We start from the raw sequence: 17,337 nt of genomic DNA, 5'->3' as shown, positions 1-17,337 counted from the left end.
ACGCTGCTTTTGTTTATTATTCCTTTGCCTGTTGTCCAAAGATCTTCCATCTCTTTATCACAATATTCCTTTTCGGCGTAAATTACATTAAGTAATTAAGGGATGTGGTGGCTCAGTGGCCAAGATGCTGAGTTTGTCGATTGAAAGGTCGGCAGTTCAGCGGTTCGGATCCCTAGTGCTGCCGCATAATGGGATGAGCTCCCGTTACTTGTCCCAGCTTCTGCCAATCTAGCAGTTTGAAAGCAGGTAAAAAAAATGCAAGTAGAAAAAATAGGGACCACCTTTGGTAGGATTGTCTTGAACGGCAACCAGAGTTTCCATAGGTCTTCGGACAGCGCTGGCTCTTCGGCTCTGAAACGGAGATGAGCACCGCCCCCTAGAGTCGGGAACGACTAGCACAGATGTGCGAGGGGAACCTTTCCCTTCACATTAAGCAAAATGCAGGAAAATACAATGCTGGAAGTTAGGAAGCGAAAGATGAAAGTGAAAAAGAAAAAAATGGAATCGGATGAACTCCCTGGAGATGTTTATAATGGTGGGAAGATGGAAGGAAAGAGAAGAAGAAAGGGATGGTTAGAAAGACGGATGGACCTGATGATGGGGTTGATGACTCCCTTGTTTGAAGACATGAATGAGGGTGCCTTCTGAGGAGGGTGGTTTTCTTGCAAAAGTTTCATGACCCAACTAGGTAATGCCATCAGTGCTAGAAGGGAGAGAGTTTGGGAGGAGGTGCTCTCTGAGCTTGGTTGTTTTCTTGTAGTTGTTTCATGACCCAACTAGGTAATATCATCATAGTGCTAGAAGCGGGAAGGGTTTGTGGAATGGAGGAGGAGTAGAAGAGGAGGAGAGGATGACAATGACAACTGTAGGGTCCTTGGTGCTGTACCCTCCCCCTCTCCACAAACCCCACTCCTTTGTAGCATTAATGATGTTACCTAGTTTGACAATAAAACCTCTACAAGAAAACCATCAAGCTCAGGGAGCACCAAGGACCCCTCGTTTCAAATCCTGAGCTACAGATATTCTCCTTTATTGAAGACATGAATGAGTTAACAAGCCACCCTATAATCCATAAACCATTGAATCCAAACAAATATTATTTTTTTTTAAAAAAAACCACAAACCCCACACTGAAGATTTTATCTGTTTCTGTTACCTTGCAAGTGTCCGAAACTGAAACTTAAATAGTTACGTTTGCTTTCCTCAAACTTTGCAAAGCTTCTGCACCACCCAAAACCGGTGCTCCATGCTGGGGAAAAAAAAATATCAAAATAAAAACGAAAGTCCGATTCAAGTATAAAAAATTGGCGGCGCGGGATTTATTGAAACACAAAAGAACTCCCCTGCAATGAAAAAAAGGGGCTCAAAGCTTCGCCCACAGTTGTCTTGAACGGCAGCCAGAGTTTCCATAGCTACAGAGAATAATTGCTGGCAGCCAGAAACATTAAGGGGAGGCAGAGAGAAGAGGTGAATTGATCCTCTTTGAGGGTTTATTTTTTTCCCTTTCCCCACTTTTCTTTTTGCTTTGATGCAATTTTTGGGGGGGGAACATTGGGTAGCCTGGAAAAAAGCCTGGGTGGTTCCTTAGGATTTGGTTTTCCTGGCACCTGGCGGAGATCCGTGTTGCGATTGTTGAATTGGGTATAAATGCAAAAATTAAGGCACAGATGGTCCTGGACTTAGGACCAGAGGTGGTATTCAGCCGGTTTGGACCGGTTTGCTCGAACCGGTAGCAGCAATCGCGGGTGGGCCTCCCCACCTGCCCCGCCTCTATGCCATCTTATTTAGGCGCATTTTTGAAGCCAGGCGAATGCATGGAAAGCACGCGCATGAGATAGATAGATAGATAGATAGATAGATAGATAGATAGATAGATAGATAGATAGATAGATAGATAGAATTTTTTTTATTGGCCAAGTGTGATTGGACACACAAGCAATTTGTCTTGGTGCATATGCTCTCAGTGTACATAAAAGAAAAGATACGTTCATCCAGGTACAACATTTACAATACAATTGATGGTCAATATATCAATATAAATCATAAGGATTGCCAGCAACAAAGTTACAGTCATACAGTCATAAGTGGAAAGAGATTGGTGATGGGAACTATGAGACGATTAATAGTAGTGCAGATTCAGTAAATAGTTTGACAGTGTTGAGGGAATTATTTGTTTAGCAGAGTGATGGCCTTTGGGAAAAAACTGTTCTTGTGTCTAGTTGTTCTGGTGTGCAGTGCTCTATAGCGTCATTTTGAGGGTAGGAGTTGAAACAGTTTATGTCCAGGATGCGAGGGATCTGCAAATATTTTCACGGCCCTCTTCTTGATTCGTGCAGTATACAGGTCCTCAGTGGAAGGCAGGTTGGTAGCAATTATTTTTCCTGCAGTTCTAATTATCCTCTGAAGTCTGTGTTTTTCTTGTTGGGTTGCAGAACCGAACCAGACAGTTATAGAGGTGCAAATGACAGACTCAATAATTCCTCTGTAGAATTGGATCAGCAGCTCCTTGGGCAGTTTGAGCTTACTGAGTTACTGAGCAAAGCGCATGCAAGGAAGGCCGGGTACGTGTGTGGAAGGCAGGCACATGCGCGAACGGGGTGCATGCGGGTGGGGCAAACTGGTAGTAACCTAATGTGAAACCAACTGCTGCTTAGGACCACAGCTGAGCCCCAGATTTACGTTGCTAAGCAAGACATTTGTCACTTTGCTCCATTTTATGATCTTCCTTGCCGTTAAGGGATCGCTGCAGTTAAGTTAGTGACACGGTCGTTAAATAACTCGGTCTGGCTTCTTCCCCTTTGACTTTTCTGGTCAGGAGGTTGCAAAAGGGGACTCACGTGAACCCCAGGACGCTGCAGCCGTCATAAATATGAGTCTGTGGTCAAGCATCTGAATTTTGATCGCGTGACTGTGGGGAGGCTGCAAGCAGTCCTAAATGTGAAAAATGTCGTAAAAATCGTCACTTTTTAAATTGCCATTGAACGGTCACTAAAAGAAATGTTGTAAGTTAAGGACCACCTGCATTCCTCTTTTAGTTCTGCCAAAGTGTAATCCAGTGTGGTTTTTATAAATCCTAAACCAGAATTTGAAGATGGGAATTTTTGTCTTCTGGTTTTCAGGTTGCCATGGTTCACAGACATGAATTTAAACTGTCTTTGTAAATTAGATGCTCTCCCCAACCCTCATTCTTTTTAGAATAGAATAGAGCTGGAAGGGACCTTGAAGGTCTTCTAGTCCAGCCCCCTGCTCCTATATCCTATATCATTTCAGGCAAGTGGCTGTCCAGTCTCTTCTTAAAACCCTCCAGTGATGGAGCACCCACAATTTCTGGTGGCAAGCTGTTCCACTGATTAATTGTCCTCACTGTTATGAAGTTTCTCCTTAATTCCAGGTTGCTTCTCTCTTTGGTTAGTTTCCACCTATTGTTTCTTCTCCTGCCCTCTGGTGCTTTGGAGAATAATTTTAATATTGGAATAATGCTATCATCTCACCCCTAATTCTTCATTTCTGTAGACTAGCCAGACCCAAATCCTGCAGCCGCTCTTCATTCTGCATCATGGGCTGGATTTCGCTTTCCATCATCCTCAGCCAGCTGCTGAACCCATCCAGGTTTAAAGGGGAGGGATGCATGATCCTTTGTAGTCCCTTTTGTAGCAGTTGCAAAGATGGAGAGTTGGAACTCCGAGTCCAGCTCCAGGCCCTTGACAGTGGATTCCACAGCTTGTTCCTGGGTGGGCTTTGCTGCTCCCTGTCTTATAAACAGAGGTTTGTAGGACAAACCCCCATTGGTTGAGTTTGAACAAGTCCCCACTAAACGAAGCAGCTCGTCAGCAAACATCACGTGACTGCTTCACTCAGTGGTCTACATTAGATTACATTAACAGAGTTGGAAGGGACCTTGTAGGTCATCTAGTCCAACCCTCCCACCCAAGCAGGAGACCCTACACCATTTCTGACAGATGGCCGTCCAGTCTCTTCTTGAAAGCCTCCAGTGATGAAGCTTTTACAACTTCCGAAGGCAACTTCTGTTCCATCAGTTGATTGTTCTCACTGACAGGAAATTCCTCCTCATTTCCAGGCTGAATCTCTCCTTGTTCAGTTTCCATCCATTATTCCTTGTCTGGCCTTCAGGTGCTTTGGAGAATAGCTGGACCCTTCAATTATTTAGATTATTTAGATCATGAAGCGAATCGCCCACCAGATGTGACCACCATTTGCAACCTGCTGCCAACCTTCCCCATTGGCTTGACCAGTTGGAAGCCAGCTTGGAAAGTCACAAGTGGCTGTCATGTCACTTGCAGGGAAGTTGTGACGGTCATAAGTCTGAGGATCGGTTATAAGTTATTATTCCATACCCCCCCCCTCCCCGTGTGGTGGTAACTTCGAAAACTTGCTTAACGGACGGTTGTAAGCCAAGGACCGTAAAGGAAGGGTGGGGGGGGGAGAGTTTGAAAAGACTATGAAGAAAGCTCTTGAAACAGGCGTAAGTTCAACTGGTGAGGCAACTTTTTTGTTTTTTTGTTTTTTTTGTTTACATTTATACCCCGCCCTTCTCCGAAGACTCAGGGCGGCTTACAATGTATAAGGCAATAGTCTCATTCTATTTGTATATTTTTACAAAGTCAACTTATTGCCCCCCCAACAATCTGGGTCCTCATTTTACCTACCTTATAAAGGATGGAAGGCTGAGTCAACCTTGGGCCGGGCTCGAACCTGCAGTAATTGCAGGCTTTGTGTTCTTAATAACAGGCCTTACCAGCCTGAGCTAAACCGGCCCCTTTTCCAACCCTTTCCAGGAGTGGAGAGGGAAGAATGAACCTGGGTAGAGTTTTGCAAAGAGTCCTTTTTGTTACACAATCCCAGGAATAAATTCTGAGGAAGCCGAAATCTGTTGGTGGTACATTGCGTTTCCTTTTTCTCTTCCCTTTTGGAAACCATGCAAAAAAAACAAAATTATTTCAATGCTGCTAATGGATGAGAGGAAAGAAAAAGAAAACCAAGCTTGGTTTGGAGAAAACGGTTGGGTCAACTTTGCTGTTGCCAATTTATGCAGGGTGTAACTAAGACTTATTTCAGGATGGGAGTGGAAGGCTTATTGAAGCACCTGGAGGTCAAGAGGAACACCTGGAGAACTGAGAGGGGGGGGGGCTTTTAATAGAAATCCTGACAAAGTGAAGCCTACCTTCCTCTGTATAGGTAGTCCTCGACTTAAGGCCACAGTTCAGCCTAATGTTTCTGTTGTTAAGCGAAGATATTTGTTTATTGAGTTTTGTCCTGTCCCAAGGTGCTTTTTCAGGAAGCAATTGGACTTTCTTGTTTTTTTTTTCTTTTGAAGACATTTCACTTCTCGTCCAAGAAGCTTCTTCAGCTCTGGACAGGATAGTGAGGAATGGAAATAGTTTAATAAAAAGAAGGACTAGGGGAGACATGATAGCAGTGGTCCAATATCTCAGGGGTTGCCACAAAGAAGAGGGAGTCGGGCTGTTCTCCAAAGCACCTGAGGGTAGAACAAGAAGCAATGGGTGGAAACTGATCAAAGAAAGAAGCAACTTAGAACTAAGGAGAAATTTCCTGACAGTGAGAACAATTAATAAGTGGAACGACTTGCCTGCAGAAGTTGTGAATGCTCCAACACTGGAAATTTTTTATGTTATATTCCTTGCAGGCAGCTGGTCATTTGCATCCTTTTAGAGGGTCATTGAGGCCACTTGGAGGTTTATCTGTGTCCTCAGGGTCACCTGAGTGGTGCAAATGGTTCCTGTAGTCTGCAGTTTTTCCTCTGGAAATCCATTCCTACCCCCACACCATTCAAAGGGTCTTCATCCCAAATTGCATAGCTAAAAGTCTGCAGAGATTCTCAGTCATCCAGGTCATGGTTGTCCCAAAGGTGCTTTTTCAGGAGGCAACTGGACTTTCTGGGTTTTTTTTTTCATGTGCATCATGTGGAATCAGGAGACTGAAGACACAGATAAACCTCCAAGTGGCCTCAACGACCCTCTAAAAGGATGCAAATGACCAGCTGCCTGCGAGGAGTATAAATCCTTCCATTCCCCACCATCCAGTCAGAGCTGAAGAAGCTTCTTGGATGAGAAGCAAAATGTCTTCAAAAGAAAAATCAAGAAAGTCCAGTTGCTTCTTGAAAAAGATCTTCGGACCTTTAAGCGCGAGCTCAAAATCTTCTTTTTTCATTAAGCGGGGCTGGCCTAATTGATTAATTTTAAATATTGAGGGTTTTTAGTGGGTTTTTAAAAGGGGTTTTAATTTATTTCGTAATTTTTTAACTTAATACTTTTAACATATAGCTATTGAATTAGATTTTTAACTAATATTGTATTTTAAATTTTTGTTGATTATTTGTGTTTTATTTGCTGTACACCGCCCCGAGTCTTCGGAGATGGGCGGTATAAAAATTTGAAAAATAAATAAATAAATAAATAAATAATAATTTAAAAAAGCACCTTTGGGACAACCATGACCTGGATGACGGAGGAATCTCTACAGAGTTTTTCCCCGTTTTACGACCTTTCTTGCCACAGTTGTTAAGTGAATCACCACAGTGGCTAAATTAGTAACCTGGTTGTTAAGTGAATCTGGCTTCCATCTTGATTTTGCTTGTGGGGGGAGGCTGCAAAAGAGGAATCACGTGACCTTGGGACACTGCAACCGTCATAAATATGAGTCAGTTGCCAATCACGTGATCATGGGGCAGGCTGCAAAGGTGGTAAGTCCGGGCATCCGGAGGCTTCAGTTAGTCCAGAATGCGGCTGCGCGGGTGATAGAGGGAGCCCCTCGTGGCTCCCGTGTGACACCTATCCTGCACAGACTGCGCTGGCTACCTGTGGCCTTCCGGGTGCGCTTCAAGGTTTTGGTAACAATCTTTAAAGCGCTCCATGGCATAGGGCCGGGCTATTTACGGGACCGCCTGCTGCTACCGAATACCTCTCACCGACCCGTGCGCTCTCACAGAGAGGGACTCCTCAGGGTGTCGTCAGCTAGGCAGTGCCGTCTGGCGACACCCAGGGGAAGGGCCTTCTCTGTGGGGGCTCCCACCCTCTGGAACGAACTCCCCCCAGGACTTCGTCAACTTCTGGACCTCCGAACCTTCCATCGCGAGCTTAAAACACACTTATTCATCTGCGCAGGACTGGATTAGATTTTAAATTTACTGGTTTTAAATGGGTTTTATTATTTATATTGTTTTTAACAATTCGGCTATGTGGAATAAGTTTTTTAATTCTTATTTTAGTCTGTATTTATATGTATTTTTTACTTGCCTGGGAACCGCCCTGAGTCCCTAGGGAGATAGGGCGGTATATAAATGTGAAAAATAAATAAATAAATAAATAAATAAATAAGTCTGAAAAACGATGGTAAGTCACTTGTTTCACTGCCGTTGCACTAAACAGATTGTCAGTCGAGGACTATGCAAAATAATGTAAGGACCCGTGGAAAAGAGCAGGTGATGTAGGTTGTCCTTGCTTTACAAACCACTTGTTTAATGACCGACTGAAGTTACAACGGCCCTAAAAAGAGTGACTTAAAACCGGTACTTAACCGTTGCCGCAGCTCCATAGTCACGTATTCGAAATTGTATGTTTACAGCGGTTGTGTCATCCCAGGGAGTGTTGCTTGTGTCACCGATCATCGTTTGCAAACATCCCGGCTGGCTTCCGACAAACCGAGTTAAGGGGAGGGGGGGAGCCAGATTTGCTTAACAGCCACTATAATTCACTTAACAACCTTGGCATCAAAAACAACAACAACAACAACAACAACAACAACAACAACCTGGGCCTGCATGTCTCACTTCCCCAAGCCCGTCTAGCTTGAGCGTAGGAAATCCTGGTTCCCATTACAGTCGTAAGTCCAGGATTCCCCCTGCTCCGGCCAGACGGTGGTTCTCGGGTTTTTTTCTGGACCGAGAATTAAAGTTGGGACACCTTCATGGGAAGGAGGTACCCCCACCCCCCATTTAACTCTCTCAAATGCACCCCTCTGTTTTTTCAATGGGACTCTAATCCATCCTGCCTTTGTTTCCCTTACAGGCACAACGGGACATGGCCGGGGCGAGCATCATGCTCCCGAACTCCGGGATCCCTTAGTGTGTCGCATTGCTGATTCTTAGGAGGGACCCCCCCCCCCAAAGAAGACTGCTCCGCCCACCCCCCCTCTGGCGATGGCTGGATCTACACAACCGGCAACCCAGACCTGGCGAGGGGCAGAGACCCACTACCCCTCCCACGCCATGTCCTACCCCGTGGCATTAAACCAGCCTCATGTGGTGAGTATCCTTTCTTCGCTTCCGGTCCAACTTCATCCAAGCATTGAACATCGGCTGCTGTGGGCGTGCCAGTGGGGCAAGAGTGGGCTTCTGGGTCATGAGGACTAGAGCCTTTGCGGTGGTCTTTGCGAAGGAGATGATTGCGTGATCAGAATTCGGGTGCTAGGCCAGCAGTATGGTTAATAACGGCTGCAGCATCCCGGGGTCAGGGTTCAACAAGCAAAGCCAACGGGTGTGTGTGTGTGTGTGTGTATGTGTGTAAGCTGGATTTTTTTGCGTGACCTCGCGATTCACTTAAGAACCCACAGTTATTCACATAAAAACCTGGCAGAAAAGGTTGTAGGAGCCTGGTCGCTCAGTGGTTAGAATGCAGTTTTGCCGGCTGACTCTGCTCATTGCCAGGAGTTCAATCCTGACCAGCTCAAAGTTGACTCAGCTTTCCGTCCTTCTGAAGTGGGTAAAATGAGGACCCGGATTGTTGGGGGTAATAGGCTGACTCTGTAAACCAGGGGTGAAATGTAAAATTTGTTACTACCGGCTCTGTGGGCGTGGCTTGGTGGGAAGTAATGTGACTGGGTGGGCGTGGCCAACTTTTTTTTTTTACTTTTAAAAGCATTTTTTCTATAACCTCTTCGGCCGAAGAAGTTGTAAAAAATGCTTTTAAAAGCCTCTGATGATCAGGCAACTCAGCTGGGATCGCCAGAGGAGCCTTTTAAAAGCATTTTTTCTTCGGCCGAAAAAAATGCTTTTATTTTTAATTTTTATTTTTTTGTGATTTTTTTTTAAATTTTCCATAATAATTCCCACAATTTAACCAGTGTGCAATACAATCACTTATCCAACAATCAATCCTATACTCAGATTATGCTCAATCAGGCCTGCTCGGCCGCCACTCCCTTCCTTAATCCTTTCTATCCTTCTCATCCTTCTTCAACTTTCCCCACCATCCTTCTCCTCGCTTTCCTACTTCCCCTCCTCTTTCCCACTTCTCACTTCCATCCTCTCTAACCCTCTATCTTCTCCTCCTTCTTCTCCTCCTATCCTTTCTTCTCCTCCTTCTTTCCTACCTACCTACCTGCCTACCTACTTTCTTCCTTCTTTACTCCTCTTTCCTTACCCTTTCCTTGGGAGTGGTTACCGTGCAGTCCCGACTTTACACCATTCCAACTTGTTTAATTCTACCATTATTCCTGTACAATGGCAATCAATTTATAATCTTCCCTTCCCCATTTCCCCTCCTCCCCGAGACTTCCCAGAACAGAATACAGGGTATTGTAACTAACAAACATAATCTAAAATATAACATAAAACATATTCCATTTCACACCATCACACTATCAATTCCCTTCTTTCTTAAACTCTAATACATAGCAATTCCTAACTTCACTCAAAAACTAATTGATATTTTTTAATCTGATACTTATTTTGAATATAATCAATCCACTTTTTTCATTCCAAAATATATTTTTCTTGTGTACAGTCTTTCAAGTAGGCAGAAATTTTTGCCATTTCTGCTAAATTTGATACTTTACTAATCCATTCTCCAATTGTAGGTAAGTCTTCTTTCTTCCAATATTGTGCAATCAATAGTCTTGCAGCAGTTATTAAATTCAAAATCAGTTTTGTCTCTATAACAGTGCAATCTGGAATTATTCCTAATAAAAAGAACTGTGGAACAAACTTGATCTTCTTTTTCAAAATGTTCTGCATAATCCACCATATTTTAATCCAAAAGGCTTTAACTTTTTTGCAAGTCCACCATATATGATAATAGGTAGCATCCTCACAATCACATCTCCAACATTTTGCTTTCACATTTGGATACATACATGAAAGTTTTTTAGGATCTAAATGCCATCTATAAAACATTTTATAAAAATTTTCTCTTCAATTTTGTGCTTGCGTAAATTTAACATTCCTCACTCAAATTTTTTCCCATATTTCTAACATTATAGGTTGTTGAAAATTTTGTGCCCATTTTACCATACAATCTTTAACCAACTCCCTTTCTGAATCAATTTCAACCAATACATTATATAATCTCTTTATATGCTGTTGACCTTGATCTTTTATTTGTTTTACCAAATTATCATCACTTTGCCTTATACCAATTTTCTGATCTATTTTCCATCTAGATTGCAATTATCCATACTGGAACCATGTATAATTTCTCTCTTCATCCCTCAATTTCTCCCTAGATTTTAACTGTAATTCCCCTTTTTCCATAGTCAAAAGCTCTTTGTAAGTGATAACCTCCATTTTTTGTAATATATTTATATTCTCTATCATATGTCTGGGGTTGGTCCATATTGGTATCTTTCCATCTAACTTATATTGATATTTTTCCAAACCTCAACAAAGCACTTCTAACCATATTATTCTTAAATGTCTTATCAATTTTCTTGTCATATATTACATATGCATGCCATCCATATAACAAACCATAACCTTCTATATTCAAAATCCTTTCCTCTGTTAAATTAATCCAATCAGAAATTAAGGCTAAAGCAACTGCATCATAGTACAATTTCAAGTTAGGCATTTTAAACCCCTCTTTCCCTAACGTCTTGCATTATTTTTAACTTTATCCTCGGTTTTTTACCCTTCCATACAAATTTATTAATCCCTTTTTGCCATTCTTGTAAATTTGCATCTTTCTTCAAAATTGGAATCATTTGAAACAAAAATAAAAATTTAGGCAAAACATTCATTTTTATAACTGCCACTGATCCCAACAATGATAATTGTAACTTCTTCCAATTCTCCATTTCTTTAATTACTTTTCCCCACAATACCTCATAATTATTTTTATATAACTTTACATTCGATGCTGCAATATATACTCCTAGGTATTTCACCTTTTTAACTACTTCATATCCAGTTATTGTTTCTAGTTCTTCTCTCTGATGTGTATTCATGTTTTTAATTATCATATTTGTCTTCTGTTGATTCACTTTAAACCCAGATACCTTACTATACTGATCAATTGTCTCCTTTAGATATACGGCTGAATGTATTGGTTGAGATAAAGTAACAACTAGATCATCTGCAAACGCTCTTAATTTATAATCTTGATTTTTAATTCTAATTCCTTTTATTCGATCTGAACCACGTATATTACTCAATGATATTTCCAAAGTTAGAATGAATAATAACGGTGACAAGGGACATCCTTGTCTAGTCCCTTTCTCAATTTTGAAGAATTCTGTTAATCCACCATTTAATATTATTTGAGCTTTTTGCTTTCGATATATAGCCTTAATTGCTTGAATAAAATAATCCCCAAATTGCATTTTTTCTATTACTTTAAACAAAAACTGCCAATCCAATCTATCAAAAGCTTTTTCCGCATCCAAAAAGAAGAATGCTGCTAAAACCTGGCTGTTTCTTTCCAAATATTCAAGTAAATTTACAATTTGTCTCATATTATATCTCATCTGTCTCCCCTTAATAAATCCTGTTTGATCATTGAGTCATCAGTCGCATCAATCTATTCGATAATATCTTAGCAAATATCTTATAATCAGTATTTAAAAGCGATATTGGCCTATAATTCTCTGGTTTAACATCATCTTGATCTTCTTTAGGTATTAATGAAATAAAAGCTGTCCCCCATGAGGGAGGAACTTCTTTTCCCCTTTGTATTCTGTTAAATAACTCCTTAAGTGGTACAATCATCTCATTTTGTAAATTTTTATAAGTAGTTGTCAAACCATCTGTACCTGGTGCTTTATTCGCTTTAAGCTGCTTAATTGCAAACACTATTTCCTCTGAAGAAATTAATTGATTCAACTCTTCCCTTTGATCTACTGTAATTTCTAAGACACCGTGGTCCTGTAAATATCTATCTATATCTTTATCATTAATCACATCTCTAGAATATAACTTAGTATAATATTCTAAAAAGCTTTTCTAATCAAGTTTTGCTGATATACTTCCTTACCTCTATATTCTATTTTATCAATTATATGTCGTTTCTGTTTCTTTCTTAATAAATATGCTAACCACCTTCCAGGTTTATTAGTATTATTAAACAAATTATGCTTTGCATATTGTAAATTAGTTGCCACCTGATCTGCCATTAACATATTAAATTGACCTCTTAATATATTTATTGACTCTTTTATTTTACTATCTCCTGGATTACATACCAATAACTGCTCCTTCCTTTTAATTTCCTCTTCTAATTCTTTTCGCTTTTTCTGCAATCTATTTCTATATTTATTATTCATATCTAATAAAATTCCCCTCATATAAGCTTTGCTGGAGTCCCAAACTATCTCTATAGGTGTCCCCTTATCCATGTTCAAAGAAAAAAATTCCTTCATTTGAGTTTTATATTCATTTACATTTTGTTCATATTTAAACAAATTCTCATTCATCCTCCACGACCTCCTGGCCTCCTTTTCCTGATCTAGCTCAATCCAAACTGGGCTATGATCAGACAAAGTTCTAGAACAATTTTTGTCTTCTTCACTCTGAAAAACAAATCATTAGTAATTAAAATAAAATCGATCCTAGAAAATGATTGATGTCTATCAGAAAAAAATGTAAAATCTCTCTCTTTTTCATTGCGTTCTCGCCATACATCTCTCAATTCTAAATCTTCCATCAAATCAAAGAATGCCTTTGGCAGTTTTACACGATTGGAAATATTTCTAAGACTTCTTTTATCTTTCTGGGTATCCATCACTCCATTCCAATCACCCATTAATATATAAGTTTTATAATCCCAAGATGTTATTCTTTTATGTAAAAACTTATAAAATTTTCCTTGTTGTTGATTTGGTGCATAAACTCCTATTAAAAGTATTTTTCTCCCCTCCAATAAAAGTTCAATAACAATATATCTTCCTTGATTATCCGCCTCAATTAATGTTGCAGATAAATTACTCTTTATATAAACAACTAGTCCATTCTTCTTGTCTGTAACAGATGCAACAAAATGTATTTCCAATTTTGAATTTATCAAATATTTCTGGTCTAATGTTCTAATATGTGTTTCTTGTAAACATACAATGTCATTTTTAAATTACTTCAAATAATGAAATATCTTTCTTCTCTTTTGTGGTGAGTTTAATCCATTAACATTCCAAGATAAAAGTCTAATTGCCATTATCAGCGATCGGAAACTTTTGAAGCACCAGCTGCAAATCATATCTTTCTTTGGGCCTTGCTCCTCCCACTGTTTCCGTCTTGGTAGTAGCAGATTGAGCCTGTTGAGCCTTTTCTTCTTGTTCCTTGCGTTTGACAGCCGCTCTTGTCATCCTTGGCTCTTTTGGAATCTCTGATCCCATCTTAGACACATCCAACACTTGTAAAAGGTCTTCTTCCATTACTATCACTTCTTTTTCTTTAATTTCGCCTTTCTTTCTCCTACCATCCGGAGATGGTGGACTTCCAGCTTTAAGCATATAAGCATAAAACTCTCGTGCTTCACTGACTGTATTAAGACGATGTGCTTTCCCTTCATAGTAAACTATTATACCAGTTGGGATGTCCCATCTGTACTCAATCTGACATTTTTTAAGTTCATTCACCAAAAAAGCAAATTCCTTCCTACCTCTCAACATTTTTGGGGGAATTTCCTTTAGTATTAAAATATCTTGACCAGCCGCTTGAATCTTGTCTCCTTTAAAAGAAGCTTGTAAAATCTTATTTCTCACTGTTCTAGTAGTAAAATAAATGACAATGTCTCTCGGAAGATTTCTTTGTCTTGCTATCCAGGAATTCACACGATAAATTTTGTCAATATAAAAAGCCACATCTGCTGGCCAAACTGCCAAAATCTCCGCAAAGGCCTCAGAAAAAAATTGCTTCAAATTCTCTTGTCTATTCTCTTTTAGGCCCCATATTCTTAAAGCAAATTCCATAGCTCTATATTGTACCAAAACAATTTCATCATCAGCTTTATCCATTTTACTTTGAGCTACCTCAATCTTATTTTCCAATTTTAAATTTTCTTTATTTCTTCTACTTCCTGCTCCAATAAAATCACATTTGATGCCAAACCCTGTACTGCTGACACCAGACCTTCCTCGACTTCTTTATTTCCAATTTGAATTTCTAACATCTGTTTTTTCATCTCTGACATTTCTTCTGTAATTAATTTAAACTTACCTTCTATCTGAGAGGTTTGCTAATTCATAGCATCATTAAGAGATTCTTTCATAAAATCTTTCAAATTATCCTGAAGTGCTTCTAAATTTAGTGATTTTGTATCTGCTGTATGTGCTGGAGAAACTCAGGGCATCAGGAACATCAACACCGGCCGAAAAAAATGCTTTTAAAAGTAAAAAAAAAGCCTCTGATAATCGCGTGGCTCAGCAGGGATCATCAGAGGCTTTTAAAAGCATTTTTTTACAACCTCTTCGGCTGAAGAGGTTGTAGAAAAAATGCTTTTAAAAGGCTCCTCTGGTGATCCCAGCTGAACCGCGCAATCATCAAAGGCTTTTTAAAAAAAACTTTTAAAGTATTTTTTCAGCTGAAGAAAAAGTGTTTTTAAAAGTTAAAAAAACAAAACCTCTGATGATCATGCCACTCAGCTGGGCATGGGGCGGGGGCAGGGATTCTTGCTACTGGTTCTCTGAACCACCCGCCATTCCCGGTCCGAACTGGGAGCATTTCATCCCTGCTGTAAACCACAGAGAGGGATGGAAAGCACTGTGAAGTGATATATGTCTATGTGCTATTGCCCTTCCTTCCTTCTTTCCTTCCTTCCTTCCTTCCTTCCTTCCTTCCTTCCTTCCTTCCTTCCTTCCTTCCCTCCCTCCCTCATTCATTTCATGGTGCGCAGTGGTTAGAATGCAGTATTGCAGGCTAATTCTCCTGACTGCCAGGAGTTCAATCCTGACCAGCTCAAGGTTGACTCAGCCTTCCGTCCTTCTAAGGTCTATAAAACGAGGACCCAGATTGTTGGGAGCAATAGGCTGACTCTGAAAACCGCTTAGAGAGGGCTGTGAAGAAGCACTGTGAAGTGGTATATAAGTCTAAGTGTGGTGGCTATTGTAAAATCAGGAGTGGCTCCCTTAACAACTACCTCTCTTAACAATAGGACTTGGGGACTACCCATACAATACTCTGAGTATGCTGGCTAAGCCCTGAGGCTGACCTTTATGGCTCTTCTGTGGACAATCACACAGAAGAGCCATAAATCTCAATGGCAAGAGAAACCCCATCCCCTTCCCCATGTGCCTTTTAGAAATTACTAACAATCCTGCCATTCCGCATTTTGCAAACAAAGCCCATCTCAGCTGATGAAAGATCAGATTTCTTTCACACAAACTTAGAGAGACAGGCAGGAAACGGAAATGCACTGGTCAGAACTGAATCCTCCCCTCTGGAAAGAGACTGTCTCTGCAGGCAGAAAGTCTGCGTAAAATAAACCATAATTATGCTCATCTGATGTGTAGTTGCACCTTCGTTCCTCATTGTCCTGCAGCTCTGGAATGGATATTTGTTTTCCTGCTTTGCTTTCTAGATCCAAAGAGAAAGACCGGTGTGTGTGTGTGTGTTGCAAGTGAGATCAGAGAAAGAGAGATCAAAAGGATCCCATTGTAATATCAGACTTGCCCAAAATATCCCCTGAGCTCAGTAAAAAAGAAAAAAAAAGGGGAAAAAAAGCAATCTTATCATGAGAACATAAGACTCTTAGAGGCAGGGAACGGTGCCAGGTGTTATTATTAGCATTTGAATAATTCTGACTCCCCGCAGGCTTTACAAGATAAAAATTCAATAAAAGGCCCACAGTTGGAAGAAAAGGGACAAGGAAATAAGGTTAACCCACCAACTTAAGCACACCCTGACCTCCCAAACGGCTTCTATGTAAAACTGAAAACGGGGATAACAATAGCAAGATCAAAAGTGGAATAGAATAAGAATCAAATTGAATCAAATCAAATTGAATCAAATCAAATAACCAACTGAGTTGGAATGGGACCTTGGAGGTCTTGTAGTCCAACCCCCCCTGGTCAGGCAGGAAACTTTATACCCGCGATGGCAAATCTATGGCACACAGCGGCCTCTCTGTCAGCACACGAGCCATCGCCCCAGTTCAGCTCCGCTGTGCATGCGCACGCACTTCCTGCTGGCCAGCTGGTCTTTGGATCTCTGCTGTGCATGTGCAGGGGGTGGGTCACGTGCGTGGGGGCCAGGGCGCATGCACGAGGGCCACACACGCATTGCAGTTTGGGGGTTCGGGTGTGCGCGCTTTAGGTGCTCGGTCTGGAAAATGTTAGCCATCATTGTCCTATCCCATTTCAGACAAATTATTGTCCAGTCTCTTCTTAAAAGCTTCCAGTGTTGGAGCATTCACAACTTCTGGAGGCAAGTCGTTCCACTGATTAATTGTTCTCACTGTCAGGAAATTTCTCCTGAGTTCTAGGTTGCTTCTCTCCTTGACTAGTTTCCACTTTTTGCTTCTTGTCCTGCTTTCAGGTGCTTTGGAGAATAGGTGGACCTCTCTGCTTTGTGGCAACCCCTGAGATATTGGAAGGCTGCTATTAGGTCACCCCTGGTCCTTCTCTAGACTAGTCATGCCCAGTTTTTCGTATGTTTTAGCTTCCACTCCTCTAATCATCTTTGTTGCTCTTCTCTGTACTCTTGCCAGAGTCTCAAATTGGATGATGCCAAATGATCACATCTCAAAAGTTTGATGGGGGGGAAAATTCTAAACCTTCACAGTAATCTTGGAATAACTTCTTTTTCTGGGAATTTGGCTGTCAATTTTATTAATTTATTCGGCAGTGTAAATCTGCCACCCACTTCCTCAACCTTGCTTGAAATTTCCCTGGTCAGTTGGCGGCCCTTGAAACTGCTGGCAACCTTCCTGAGCTGTCAAAATCCAATGATCTTGAGAAGAGAAGGTCTTAATCTATAACAAGGGTCTCCAAACTTGGTGACTGTAAGACTTGTGGACTTCAACTCCCAGAATTCCCCAGGGAGGCCCTTAATAATCTACAGCTTAGGTCCTTTAAGACTTGTGGACTTCAACTCCCAGAATTCCTCAGCCAGATAAATCCTGCTGATGTTCTTCATGCTAGCTGGGGAATCCTTGG

The 17,337-nt window shown here is 40.9% G+C and overlaps 1 protein-coding gene across 9 annotated transcripts in view; it reads left to right on the top strand.

Annotated features, from left to right (window-relative positions):
- The window catches only part of NCOR2 (nuclear receptor corepressor 2), a 236,236-nt gene that overhangs the window by 48,025 nt on the left and 170,874 nt on the right, over nucleotides 1-17,337 (top strand). For all 9 annotated transcript variants that reach the window (XM_058158811.1, XM_058158809.1, XM_058158820.1 and 6 more), the window contains exon 2: nucleotides 8,046-8,281. In XM_058158811.1, the coding sequence (XP_058014794.1) occupies nucleotides 8,177-8,281 (105 nt within the window). In that variant the 5' untranslated portion in view covers nucleotides 8,046-8,176. The remainder of the gene's footprint in view (nucleotides 1-8,045; nucleotides 8,282-17,337) is intronic.

This window comes from Ahaetulla prasina, chromosome 15, assembly GCF_028640845.1.
Source record: "Ahaetulla prasina isolate Xishuangbanna chromosome 15, ASM2864084v1, whole genome shotgun sequence".
Taxonomy (NCBI): Eukaryota; Metazoa; Chordata; class Lepidosauria; order Squamata; family Colubridae; genus Ahaetulla; species Ahaetulla prasina.
The sequence above is the reverse complement of the archived record's forward strand: the minus strand, read 5'-3'. Positions and strand labels throughout refer to the sequence as shown.